This window comes from Globicephala melas, chromosome 6, assembly GCF_963455315.2.
Source record: "Globicephala melas chromosome 6, mGloMel1.2, whole genome shotgun sequence".
In the NCBI taxonomy this organism is placed as follows: domain Eukaryota; kingdom Metazoa; phylum Chordata; class Mammalia; order Artiodactyla; family Delphinidae; genus Globicephala; species Globicephala melas.
Window position 1 is genome coordinate 108,367,048 of NC_083319.1, and position 14,845 is coordinate 108,381,892.

The 14,845-nt window shown below is 39.4% G+C and overlaps 1 protein-coding gene across 3 annotated transcripts in view; it reads left to right on the forward strand.

Annotated features, from left to right (window-relative positions):
- The window catches only part of GLRA3 (glycine receptor alpha 3), a 158,557-nt gene that overhangs the window by 119,344 nt on the left and 24,368 nt on the right, over positions 1–14,845 (forward strand). For 2 of the 3 annotated variants that reach the window (XM_030879257.2, XM_030879258.2), the window contains exons 6-7: positions 3,409–3,546; positions 5,613–5,827. In XM_030879257.2, coding sequence (XP_030735117.1) covers positions 3,409–3,546; positions 5,613–5,827 — 353 coding nt within the window. The remainder of the gene's footprint in view (positions 1–3,408; positions 3,547–5,612; positions 5,828–14,845) is intronic. The other variant, XM_060300055.1, reaches the window with a different exon arrangement.

Below are 14,845 nucleotides of genomic sequence, written 5' to 3' on the forward strand. Positions count from 1 at the left end.
TTGACAACAAATACTGTCAGTTGTTTCCCTCAACACGATAGGTTCACTCACTTCTTTTATTTTCAAGAAAATGATTGGCCATATACCTAATTGTAATAACCGCAGTTTGCCAGTCATTTTTTTTTTCAAGTAAAAATGGTGTTTCGAGCAAAACCAGCTGGTTTACTTGCAAATCAATCACACCAGTGCTTTCCCTTAAAAGAACCATCGTGTTACAACGTGCAGCTGAAGTGCTTTATCCGTACTTCCCATTTTGATACCCAGAATAGTAAAAGGACATTTACATAAGGGTCAAAATTTACTAAGATTATAATTGTTATTGGTTCATCAAGGATTGAGGACATTCTTAAATAAAATGGCATTGTTTATACTGCAAGATACGGCAGTAAAGAATACAATAACCACTAGCACAGTCTGCAGCCACCGCTTTTATTCTAAAGCACTAGAAGTTTTACTTACTGTGTTTTCACCATCTGGACCAATGTCAACACAAGGAAAAAGGCAGATAATGTCTTATGAATATGAAAGCAGTTTGGATTTTGTGAATCCCATGAGAAGGTTATACTAGAGTAATGTTTCTAAAGCACAATTTTTGTCATGTCACTCCCCTGCTCAAAAGATTTCAATTGTTTATCATTGCCCACAGGGAATTTTAAAAAATCAAACTTTGCAACCTGGAGTATAAATTTTATGTAATCTTACATTAATTCATCTTTTCATTCCATATGCTTCTTCATGCAAACTGGCTCTAGATAAATAAAGTTATTGCTATTCCTATTATAAACCTTGGGAGTTTGTGGTTTCTTTCAACCAATTATACTATTTCCTTTGCCTGAGTGCCTCACTGTCTCTCACATTCTTTGTATGCTGGTCTTGCCTTTCTTCAAGGTGCAACTCAAATGAGGCTTAAATGGCTATTATAGATCCCTCTTCTGAAAGCACGTAGCACTTTGAACCTCCCCCGTGCCACTTATTTTCTACCTGGTAATAGCACCTCACATCCCGTGAAACCCAGTAGGATGCCTTACATATGGTCTGTGCTGAACAAATACTTGTTGAAGAAACAAGTGTTTGCTTTCATTGAGTCATTTGTTTACACGTTTCCCTGCAGCTACCCTATAAGATTGTTGGCTGAAGGTAGGGTTAATGCTTTTGTTCCCTCAATGAAGTATTCCTTGTTGTGGAACTCATTATGGTACAAGGCCATTCAGCTCACAGCCTCAATCTCATTAGCCGGTCTCTTCACCTTGGCAATTCTCAGAATTGTATAAAGTTCTGCCAACCAAAAGCATAAGGATGCTAAAACACTGTGAACTGTGTAGAAAAGTACTGATTTTTTTTTAAAGTTATGTTTGAAGGCTTATTGAGGCAAAATTACCATTTAGTTAATTTCCTTGAACATCCACTTAGTTACTTAGAATAAAAGCATTACCGCCTAAAATTGTCATTTCACTATTTTCCTTCTGGTTTCAAACTTAAATACTTTATGGACCTTAAGGAAATAGCATAGCTTGACTAGGATATGCCCATGCCTAAATCACTTAGTGTGCATGATTATTTGACACAAGAGCAAGCTGAGTATGCTGTCTTTAAATTGCATCAGAGACTAACTAAGCCTTGTCTTTGAGGGAACTTCAGAGAGCTACTTTCTTTTCACAGAAAACCCTAAGAAAAACTTAGAACATAAAAACAAAACAGGGTTTCAGTTCATTTCTCCATTTATCTGTCTAAATTGGGAAATATCTCACATATTTTTGTCTTCGGGGATTGCACATATGGAAGAACAGGGTACTTGTCTTACCTGGAAGTAAATAAGAATCAGTGCCTATTTTCCTTTTGATCCTTGAGAAATGTGCATCTGTTTTCTCTTTAGGTAAGGTGGTATAGACAACGGATATATCAAAAGACTTACAGATAAAAGTGAAAGCCTTCTATTATTAGCCACCAAATCATTAATTGCAGGGTTCAATGAAATGTATTCCAGTGTAAGCAAGTCAAACATAAGTCCTTGCTGTGCTAAGGCCAATGGTCTAGAGGACAGTCTTGCAGGTCTTCTTATCTGTCCTGGAACCAGAATTCAGGCGTGTCCCCTTCAGTCTGGAGGACTTTACAATCTCTACCAAATAGCGCTTGCTCCGTAATGAGCCATCATACGGATGCTGCTGCTGCTAAAGCCACCTTCCCCGTAGCCAGTGGAGTGGATGTCGTGAGGTGTGCCCACGGGTCAGGAGGGTGGGCTGGGCATCTGGCTCCAGTCACTATCACCACAGCTGGATCAGATTCAGCTCTTTCAGAGATGTCTTCCAGGTATTGTGGGAGGAAGAAGGGTGATGAGTTCCCTTCCAGACACCTCGCCCTGCTCAGCCTAATCTGCCCCGCGCCAGTTGTTTCTAATCATGCACACAGCCCCTTGTCGACAACGTTAGCTACCAGAGAATTTGTTTGGGACACTTTCCCTTGTTTGCCACTTGCTTCATGCACCTAGAGCTTCTGCTTCCTTTACCTGGCCCCTTGCCTTAGTTCAAAGGCCAGACTGTGCTTCCTCTCTTCCTACCTCCGGGGCAGCTGTGAACTCTGACCACCTGCAATCTTCCCCGCAGGTGAAGTTCCCTTTGACTCCTTCTCTGCAACGGCCTTCAAGTGCACCTTTCAACAGCTTCTCACTCAGAGGGAAGAAAAAGATCAAATTCTGCTTTCCTCAGATACCACTCCTATAGACAGATGACATTTTAATTTGCTAAAAGACGCTGGCTTATTACAAAATATATTCATGAATTCTAGTCAGAATTCACTCATGCTATGTGCAAGAGTTTATCCCTCCACAAACGTGGATTTTCTTTGTATACCGATTTTCCCTGAACAGCAGACATTTCTATCTAAAATATCCTTTTGTCCATTTTGGGACCCGGGACGTAGAAGCAGATGCCATAAACTGAAATAGTTAATGATTAAACCAAGAAAGGTATCAGCTCTGGTTCGTTCCCTCCATGGATGTTATAGTTTAGGTCATTTCCTAACCCGTGACAATTTCAGTTTTTGTTGAAGGCGTCCTGAATAATTTGAGAAAAGGTGAGGAGAGATCTAATGCAGTGGAACCAAAATGAATTGCTGAGTTAATGCAGTAGCTGCCCATTCCAAGGAAAGAATGTATATGCCTATTCTTTAAGGTTCCTACATGCCATGCCATACTTATTATTAGCCTACTACATTCTCTTACATTATTTGATAAATATTCTGTATGAAAAGACTTCAGTAGACTGGAATTGTGCCATGCATAGCTCAATCAATAGAGTTAAGGTGACACTGTTTGGTCTTCCCATCCTATGGGAACACTACAAGTGATTATTTTAAATTTCACTCCTTTGAATGCCCTTTTCGCTATAAATATTTTTATTATGTTTTGCCTAGTTGGGTACACAATGAATGATCTCATTTTTGAATGGCAAGATGAGGCACCTGTACAAGTGGCAGAAGGACTCACTTTGCCCCAGTTTCTGTTGAAAGAAGAGAAAGATTTACGATACTGCACTAAACATTACAACACAGGTAGGAGTTGAATGTTCTTCATTACACTTATGACTTGTGGTTTTATGATATTCAGATGTTTCTTAATTATAGCGCTAGGTTAATTATTTTAACAATTTATAGCTGAATTTTTTTTATAGTCATAGAGCAGAGAATGGATGTCTTTGAAACTTACGGAAGCTTTGACTCATCACATCTTGTTATATAATTGGTTTGTATGGAAAAAAAGAAATGCTTGGTGTTCAGTTATATTTAACTAATTTCTTTTGTTGTGAAATGCCTATAGTTACATAGTAATGATGTTTCCAAAAAAGTTCCTTTAATTTCTATGTGAGAGATAAAATGTACTTTTTAACTGTCCTGTAGCTGTAAACATTGTGTTTGCTTAAAAAATGAAAGAGGTCGCTTTTTTTTTAAGGCTCCACTTGCCTAAATTTTTAGTTTAGCCACAATGTCATGCATTTCAAGATATTGTTACTAAGCACCTACTACTCACATTGACACAGTAGCCTTTTACCTTTGAGAATAAATATCAGATACAGTCATCAACATCAAAGACTGCAAGATTTGTACGTTCATGTTATTTGTTCACTTCTCTCACAACTGGAACTGGCTATTTCCGTAATATCTCTTCTAATTGCCTAATCTACAAGTTCCCTTAAACTGCCCACAGATGATGCATCACTCCAAAGTGGTGAGCGCGTGGCCTCCCACTAGCATCTGTGGCTGCTCTTATTATTTCCATATAGTAACTATGATTTTTCTTGGGCTCAACATTTCCAGAATTGTGACCTGGCCTTTCACTATATAGTCAGCCCTCCATATCCATGGGCTCACATTCAAAGATTCAACCAACTGGGGATTGAACATATTGGGAAAAAAAATTCTAGAAAGTTCCAAAAAGCGAAGTTCTCCCTGTACCATTTGTTAAGGAGACCATGCTTTCCCTGTTGAATAGTCTCAGTCCTTTGTCTAAAGTCAATTGACCATAAATGATCAGTTCTTGACTTTCAATTCTATTCCATTAATCTGTATATCTTTACTTATGACAGTACCATATTTTGTGATTATCGTAGATTTGTAGCAAGTCTTGAAATTGGGAAGTGTGAGTTCACCAAATTTGTTCTTTTTTTCCCTCAAGGCTATTTTGGCTATTGTATGTCCCTTGCATTTTCATACTAATTTTAAGATCAGCCTGTCAGTTTCTGCATAAAAGCCAGTTGGGATTTTGATAGAAATTGCAATAAATTTGTAGATCAATATGGGAAGTATTGCAATCTTAACCATATTAACGCTTCTGATTAATGACTACAAAATGACTTTCTATTTATTTTGATCTTCTTTAATTTTGTTCAACTGTGTTTTGTAATTTTTAGTGTAGAAGTTTTATACTTTTTTGTTAAATTTATTTCTAAATATTTTATTTTATTTGGTTCTTATAAATGGAATTGTTTTCTCAATTTAATTTTTGGATTTTCCATTGCTAGTGTACAGAAACACAATTGCTTTTTGTATACTGATAGTGTATCCTGTAACCTTGCTGAACTCTTCAGCTCAAGTAGATTTTTAGTGAATTCTTTAGGATTTTCTAAATACAAGGTAATGGCTTCAACTTATAAAGATAGTTTTACTGCTTTCTTTTCAGTCTAAATGACTTTTATTTAATTGTTTGCCTAATTACCCTGGCTAGAACCTCAAGGTACAGTGTTTAAAAGAAGGCATAAAAGCAGACACGAATCAAGTGAAATAATAGACATTTTAGTACTTTGCAAGTATGAAGTGCTAATCAAATGTGAAGTAATAAGATTATATATTATTTCCTGAAATAGTACACCGTTCTATTACATTGCTTCTAGGTGCTAACAGAAAAATGAGAAACAGAAAACAATTTGCATATATGATTTGGGATCCCATTTCATTATAACTTTATAATTATACAGAAATAATAGTTATATAATTTCATTATAATTGTATAATTATACAGAAAGGTGTAGGGCAAAATTATGATGAAAACAAAATTGTGACATTTGCTGCAATAACAAAGACCTATTTTTACCAATTACTGCATTTATTTCACAACCAATTAGGAAAGTTTACATGTATAGAAGTGCGATTCCATCTTGAACGACAAATGGGCTACTATCTGATCCAGATGTACATTCCCAGTCTCCTGATTGTCATTCTCTCCTGGGTTTCATTCTGGATCAATATGGATGCTGCTCCAGCCAGGGTAGCCTTGGGAATAACCACCGTGCTGACTATGACTACACAGAGTTCAGGATCACGAGCTTCCTTACCAAAGGTAAGTGCGCTAAATGGGCACACACGCATATTTGTACTAATATGTATATATATCATTATCCATTTTGGCCAGATCTTTTTCAGTAGTATTTACAGTTGGTCCCTGATTTACCATGGTTCGACTTAACAATTTTTTTGACTTTTATATGGTGTGAAAGTGATAGGCATTCAGTAGAAACCACACTTCGAGTTTTGAATTTTGATCTTTTGCTGGGCCAGTGACGTATGGTATCTGCTCTCATGATGCTGGGCAGTGGCAGCTACAGCTCCCGTCAGCCACGTGATCAGGAGGGTAAACGATGATACACTCACAACCCTTCTGTACCCAGACAACCATTCTGTTTTCCACGGTCAGTACAATATTCAATAAATTACATGAGACAGTTAACACTTTATTATAAAATATACTTTGTGTGTTTTAAAGATGTGCTGAAATAAAACATAGGAATACCTTTTTATGCATTTAGCAACATAGCAATAGAAAATTATTTTCTTTTTCTAAATGAAAAAATTTCTAAGAGAGAAATTTCTACTGTCTAAATTAAGTAATCCTGTCTGACCTCCAACAAGCTTCACTATTCTTTTCATTACAATGATGTACGTTAATGTAATAAAATCATATTCACTTTCCTGGTGCATTTGATGCTATCTCCCTGCCATGCCAAGTAAATTATAAATCTGCTGTCATGGCTTCCTTACCCCTTACTATGAATTGCATCCTCTGGCTCAATTTATTCAATTAAAAATGTCTAAATAAATAAAAGTTGATGGCAGGATATTTTATCACTAAAAATGTTACTTACTATCAGAAGAACTTGATATTTAACGATGCTCACTGTGCCTTGCTAAGATTTAATGGTTGTCTTTCAAAATAAGGTTTACTTTTATTAACACATAATTGTATTTTCAAAATGATCTATATCAACTAGTGTTTTATAAAATATCATCCAAATGAAAATTGTAAATCTGTTTGTAAGATTAAATGCTTTTCTATATACGGATAAATGTCTCAAGGGCTCTGAGTAATAGTTGAAGTTCCATAGTCAATTTGTAAATGAAATTGCCAGTTTACTTATTGATTTTTTTCTCCACGAGCTAAACAGAAATGAAAGCTCATTCATTCCGTAAGTTGTTATCCAGATAGTGGGGCACTTTAGTGATTCATTTAAGGAAATTACAGTTTCTGTGAGGCAGAGCAAAAAGGCATCTGGATACAGAGATGAAAGCAGAATTGGGAGAGCATGAAGGTTTGTGTGGAGGAAACAGAAATAAAGAAAGCAATAAATTAAAAAAACAGAACAGAGACAGGAGTTTTTTGTTGTTGTTGTTGTTGTTTTAAGGAAAGAAAGGTCTGAGATGACTTCGTAGTTTTTCTCAAGAAGTTTTTTTTAAAGGCATTAATTTCACCGTGATCTCAGGGAAGGAATAAATTTTCAGTCATTAGCTCAAATACACACATAGATATATACAAAACCTCTCCATCTCTCAGATCATAGAGACACTGGAAATATGATAACAGATTTAAAGAATTGATTAGCAAACAGATATCTTAAGAGTTGGTGATTATATCATCTTAGGCTTTGTGATAGTTAAGGAATGGGTTATGTACAGACGTTATGTACATTAGAATTCAGGATGACAGATGCTGAAGTCCCAGAATAAACAAGAATTATCCTATTGGATGAGATCATTCAAAAGAGTAGAATTCTCTTGAAAAACGCAATCTTGATTCTGTGATTTGGAAAGGCAAGGGGCGAGGGCTCACACTTGCATTTAGGAATAGGAGTCTGAAACCACGTACCTTAAGATCTGCTATTCTCAACCTCACAAAAGAACCCTCAAATGCCTGAAAATCTTGCCACAGAAACATCCACCATTCTCATACTGACAAAAATCCAGGAAGGAGGAAAACAAAATTAAATTCAGGAAAACAATAGGGGATTATCAGACACAGGAGGAAGAAACAATAAATCACTAATTTATGATAATCGCTTAGTGTTCTGTCCAGGCTCTCTGCCAATGCATCTCTTGTAGATAAGAAGGAGCTTGGACATTGGTCAAGTAAGACCCAAAGTAGAAAATCTCAGAAAATGTACTTGAGCCAACGCCTTGTGAACTACAGACCTGAGATTCCTCGCTGATATTTCCTGTTGCACTGGATTCTGCGGTGTCATAGATCAGGCATGTAATAGCCCACAGCAAGAAGGCTCCTGTGATTCATTTCTTGGAACTTGGAGCAATCTGGCATTTCCGCAGTGCCTGCATTAGGTGGCCAGAAGAGGGTGACAATGCATCCCGTGGCCAGCATTTTTTCAAAGTTGCAAAACTTAGGAACACTTCCTAACATTGTGTATTTGGAGGAGAGTGAGTGAGAAAAAATGGCAGTGATCATAGAGCCATGTCGTGGAGGGTTTTATAGAAGTTGGTAAGGATTAAATTTATTTTGGATGGAGTTTGGAAGACTCTTAATAGGAAGAGGTAAAAATGGAAGCAGAGATACTACCAAGAAAACTATAGCTCAGAGCAGAGGATGGTCTGGCTAGATTGGTAGTCGCAGAGATGGAGAGTAGCAAATGGATTTAGAAAGAGGTAGATTTTTTTTTTTTTTGAGAAAATCTCAAATAGAGATGAAATAGACAGCGTTTGCTTATGAACTGGACTTTGAGGAGTAAGGGAAAGGTGGGAGTCAAGGGTAGCCTTAGGCTAAGTAACTGGGCAAGTAGTGGTAATAGTTACTCATGGGGAAGGCTGGGGGAGGTAAGAGTTCTATGGTTGAACATGTTAAGTTTGAGATGTTTATGACGGTCACATGGAATCATCGGAAAGGACACCCAAGGCTCAGACTTCAAGGAGTAAACTACAGATGCATAGGGAATCAGACCAGAGATGGTTCTTCTAAGAGTAAAAGAAAGGGGGAAAGAAGATGTATTTGTGGTTGGCCCTCCTCCTCCAGTTGGAAATGGACCTGCATATTCAAAGTCCCTTCTCTCCTTTCCTCTTCTAGGTCCATCTCTCCCCCACACGCAGAATAGGTTAGACAGCTCAGTTAAAAGCTAGACGCACTCACCCCAAAACTTTCCCCCAAACTCGTTGAGATTCCTAACATTTTGTGATTTTTTTTTTAGATGTGAAAAGCAATCCTCCTTGGGAGAATTAGATTTTAATCAGGGGTCAAAGAGAGGATAGTATTAGTCACTGAACTATTTTTGAGTATGTATTTGATTTACACTGATACATAGTTAAGATCCTGGCACTGAGGGAATTATATTTTTTATTAAGTGTAGGGATGGGTAAGAATAGAGAAAATCATAGGAGGGACAAAATATCATTTTAATTTGTAAACTATGATTCTAGAAAGAATTGCTTTAGAAAACTCTGGGTAGATCTGGGTATACAGCAATATTTTTCCCCATTCAATTTGTTTGTGAAACCCACCAGGAGTAGCTTTTTGAGAGGACAAACTATCTCTTACATATTTTTATCCTCAGAGCCTAAATCAGTACATGATACGGGTCTATTGAGTAAATGTCATGCAGATAATTTAAAGACAGTGTGAGCTTTTAAACTTTACTCCATAGTTAACTTGAAAAGCAAGAATATGCCATTTTTTCATCTCTCTCAAAAAGAATGTAAAAACTCAACTGAATTACTCTTATGTAGAATCATATATTCCCCTGAGAATCACCAAATTAATGAAAAAGAATTTAAATATTGCCATATATCTACTGTACAGTATAATAAAAACATTGGTTCTTAGAAAACATAACAATAGCTTTCACATTGTTTTTTTTTTAACATCTTTATTGGTGTATAATTGCTTTACAATGAATGGTGTGTTAGTTTCTGGTGTATAACGAAGTGAATCATCTATATGTATACATATATCCCCATATCTCCTCCCTCTTGCGTCTCCCTCCCACCCTCCCTATCCCACCCCTCTAGGTGGTCACAAAGCACTGATATTAAGTTTTTAGTCTTCATAAAGACACCAACTATAGAAGTGATTACAGCTGTCAGAACATATAAATCTAACTGCTATATTTATATTTGGATGCCATGATTGTGTGGGCACACAAAGATCTACATGACATTACACAGAAAAGACGGGATGGGAAGGAAAATGAAGTATTTGTATTCACTACTCTGTTCTTTTCTAATTAGCTCTCATTCTTCTCAAAAAAAATACCCTGCAGTTTTAAAGGAGAGTAAATTGTAAATATCAGCGGTAATTAAATTGGGCAACGGGCAATGGATTCCAATCTTTATAACCAGGATAATTAATCATGATAAAATCCAATATACACATATTCAGGACACCAGAAGCAGACTTTCTCTGTTTTCTAATAACATTGCAAAGTAGAATAAATGCAGATTTTTCTGGAAAAAAAAAACTTTCTTCTGGAAAGAAGTCTACAGAACCTATGATGCTTATATTCCTTTCCCTACATTATAAAACTTAATTTTTAAAAAAATTATTTATTTTTGGCTGTATTGGGTCTTCGTTGCTGCTCGCGGGCTTTCTCTAGTTGCGGCAAGTGGGGGCTGCTCCTCGTTGCGGTGCACGGACTTCTCATTACGGTGGCTTCTCTTGTTGCGGAGCACGGGCTCTAGGCATGCGGGCTTCAGTAGTTGTGGCTCGTGGGCTCTAGAGTGCAGGCTCAGTAGTGGTGGCGCACGGGCTTAGTTGCTCTGTGGCATGTGGGATCTTCCCGGACCAGGGCTGGAACCCGTGTCCCCTGCAATGGCAGGCAGATTCTTAACCACTGTGCCACCAGGGAAGTCCCTAAAACTTATTTTTTAGAATGAAAAAGATAAAGCCTTGCAGTAAACCAGCTCTGCACATTCAAGTGGTAATTTATCAAGCTAATCTGGTCCCAGATTATCACATGGCAAGTAGTCAATGGTCTCCCAGCTCATAAAAACACTTCATTATAGTTAATGTGAGAATGTTGCTGGGGAGACTTTCATTGTATTTCTGAGGATACAATGTTTCCCTGATCTAGTTTTGCTTCTGCAGAGCAACTATTTTGTTTTTATGCGGTAATTACAGTGCTCATAACTCCTTTTCTACATTGTCTTTTAGGAAGCTGATTGCTAGATTTTCGGATCAGAACCAACAAACATATAGGACCTTACAGCATGTATTTTATGTGCTGACTTCACACTTAACTCTCAGATAAAAGTTGAAGAGGCTGGAATATTAAGATACAGAGAGTTATTTCTACTTAGTGTGTTCACAGTTGTTAACTTACGGTGGTAGCTTCAATAGAAGCAGCCTAATAACCAGGTGATATATTGATACAATAGTAGTTGAGTTTATGGCTCTTTAGCCAGATTAGCTGTCTTTCGATCCTAGCTTTGCAGCTTGGTAGCTGCCTTAGTCTGTTCAGGCTGCTATAACAGATACCATAGATGGGCTGGTTTATAGACAACAGAAACTTATTTTTCACAGTTCTGGAGGCTGGGAACTTCAAGATCAAGGTACTGGCAGATTCAGTGTCTGGTGACGGCCTGCTTCCTGGTTCATAGCTGGTGATCTGCTAGCTGTGTTCTTTCATGGTGGAAGGGGCAAGGGAGCTCTCTGAGGTCCTTTTTTTTTTTTTTTCCCTCGGTACGCGGGCCTCTCACTGTTGTGGCCTCTCCCATTGCAGAGCACAGGCTCCGGACGCGCAGGCTCAGCGGCCATGGCTCACGGGCCCAGCCGCTCCGCAGCATGTGAGATCTTCCTGGACCGGGGCACGAACCCGTGTCCCTGCATAGGCAGGCGGACTCTCAACCACTGCGCCACCAGGGAAGCCCTCTGAGGTCCTTTTTATAAGCGTCCTGATCTCATTCATGAGGGCTCCACCCTCATGACCTAATCACTGCTCAAAGCTCCAGCCTCCTAATGCCATCACTTTGGGGGCTTTAGTTCAACACTGGGACTTTGAAGGGACACATTCAGTCTATAGCAGTAGCTATGTGACAAGTTATTTTACATGTCCCAGTCTCCTCATCTTTGAAATGGGAATAGTTTCCTCAACCATTCTGGGGATTAAAAGTGTTACTACTAAGAATACTCAGTAGTTTTATGGACACTACTAAGAATATTCTTGGCATGTTAGTTATTATAATTATTTCTGTAATAATAAATGGCCAATGATGGCAAGTCACTTCACATGGTTCAATCAGTTGAACATTATCTGAGAGCCCATAGTATAACGAGCACTGTGTTGGGTCCTAGAAATACAAAGGCAAATAAGATCTGGCCCTTGTCTTAGCTCACAAGATATATTAGCCTAAAAGGAGAAAGATATGTAAATGGATAATGTTGATACAGTGGGGCCAGGTCAATAATAAGATGAATTGTTTGTTGTTTGCTATCAACACATAGTTTGCTAAAATATCAATATAGATCTTTCACCTTGAAATCCTCAAGAACATACTCATTTTTGAATCCTCCTAACCAAAGTTTTTGGAAAATAGCCCTTAGGGATTGTGGAACAGTCATTGGCTGAAGGGGGGACATTTAAATGATGCTATCCAGCAGTCACCTTATAAAACTACCCACGGATAAACATCGTTACAACTGTGATGAGTGACCTGAGACAAGGGTTCTAGGAGCAAAGCAGAGGTAGGAAGGCAGGAAGGGGCTGTACGGTTCTGGGCATTTGTAGAAGGTTTCCCTGAGAATGTCGTTTTTAAGCTGAGACCTGAAGAATTAACCAGTAGTTACACAAAGGAAGGAATGTTCCAGACAGAAGTCAACAAGGAGTTCAAAGCTGCTGAGTCAGGATGGAGCTTGTCAATCGCTTTCAGGTGCCAAGAACTGAAGGAAGGAAAGTAGAGCACAGTAAGCCAGTAAGAAAGTGGCCTGAGATGGTAACTGTCAGATCTGCAGAGAGGCCTTTGCAGATCATCCCCAACTAACACAGCCCCCCTCGCACTGTCCTTCTCTTCCCATTACCCTATTGCAGTTTCATTCTTGCAGTTCTCTTAAATTATCTTTATTTATGTGATTATTTTTTACTGTATGTTTTCCCCCACTTGAATGTAGGTTCAATTAAAGATGTATCTTGTCCGTCTTCCTCATCTCTGTAACTTCAGCACTAGGAGAAACTGCGAAACAGGTTATTGTGGTGGAGATCAGTGCAATGGCAGTAGGAGAGGACAGAAAATGATACATTTGAGAAATAGCAAAAAGGTAGGATTCCCAGGCTTGGGTCTTTGATATGAGAGAATCCTAGATTTGGAGGTGAACAACCACGAACAGCATACCGCCTTTTCACCAGGAGGAAGTGGCCGTTGTGTGTGTTTGCTGTTCATTTGGCTGAGTCTGGTAGGGATTCATAGGTTCTTTTTAAGTCAGATTAAGTCTCAGGTGCGTGTGCCATCCAGAAGGTACTGTCAGGTAAGAACGTGGTTAGAGAGGGGTTCAGTCAGGAAATGGAGATTTGCAGGCCCAGAGCACAGAGGAGGAACTGAATCCATGGAAACAGGTAAGGGCTAGAAGTGAGAAGTGTCAGTGTGAGAATAGAAGGGGCACAGGCCATGTCTCTGAGGATCTCAGGAAGGGGAGGAAAGGCCCGCGGAGCCAAGTGGGGTTGGGTGGAGGGAAGAAACCCGGAGAATGTGGGTCAAGGAGCCACAGGAAGAGCGTGCTTTGAGAGAAGGAGGTGGTCTTCCACACGTGGCTTTGGATTGGTTTCCAAGACAACAGTCTTCCTGCCTGGTGCATCTAATTAGCAGATATTCAGGTTTCATTTTCTCATACTCATATGTCCAAGGAGTCACACTGAGGAGAGATGGTTGCTTAAAATAGAGTCAGGGTTCCAACAGCACGGTGGACAATGGGACTTCAGCAAGGTGGTCCAGAGGGATGGGCTGGCTTAGAGTGAGACTGCCTCAAAGGACAGAGGTGACAGCGGGTGGAAAGAAGGTGATATTCTGAGTCACAGAGGGAGTGAGTCGTGTGTTGTGAATACATCGTGAACGTGTTGGCGTAGGAACTGCTGCTTTATTTTGAAGTTACTAGCGCTAGAGTTCCAAACTTCCCAGGGCCTGTGCTTGCTGTCCGTGGAGGGGCAGAGACGACGGAGGAGAAAGAGAGTTGAAGTTGGTGATGGGAGTCAGGAGAGGATGAGGAAAATAGACTTTTCAGGCTCAACGCTCAGGTACGGATCACAGGCAGCAGAAGGCTGGCTGCACAGATGATGTTTGCATAGGTCTGTTGTCATTGAAAACAGTCATCGGGTTCATTTGGAAGTTAAATATCTGATTTAATCTCTTCGGTCATGTTATTATAGATCCAGGTTTTTAAAAAATGCACACACACTCTATGAGTTATATTCTTCCAGGAAAGGTGTAGCTTGAGACTGTGCCTTTGAAAGCTGTATTATATCTTCCAGGACTGTATGTATTTGAGGGCAACCAGAAATTTCTGACATAATTGCAGAGCTCATGAGATTTAAATCTACCCTTTACAAAGAGCTGGACAATCAGCACAGCACTAGAATAAATTGAAGGCATACATCTCTTTGCTCAGTAGAGGTCATTCTGATCAGTAGAAATCACACTTAAGATGCAGGAGGACTGACATGGCCCGCCTGAGCTGAGGTGTTGGCAGCAGCCATTCCGCACTAGTAACTCCGGTCAGAAGAGCTGGGTGCAAGGCCTCTGCACGTGGCCCCCTGTGAGCAAGTGAAACCTGACTAAGCACAAAGGGGGAAAAAAAAAGCCATCACAGAGCTGTGACTATTTTCAAGGCTAATCTTTTTCTCTGTGGAACACTGCCTTTGGGGCAAAACAAGGAAGAAGCAGGTGATTCTAATGTGCAGCGCAGGACAGCCACTGCAGGCCAGCTTCTCCAACTCTGAAGGCATGCCAGTCATGTGGCTGACAAGGTCTTGATGATCCGGCCAGGTGTCAGGCCTGAGCCTCTGAGGTGGGAGAGCTGAGTTCAGGACATTGGTCCACCAGAGACCTCCTGGCCCCATGTATTATCAATCAGCGAGAGCTCTCCCAGAGGTCTCTGTCTCAA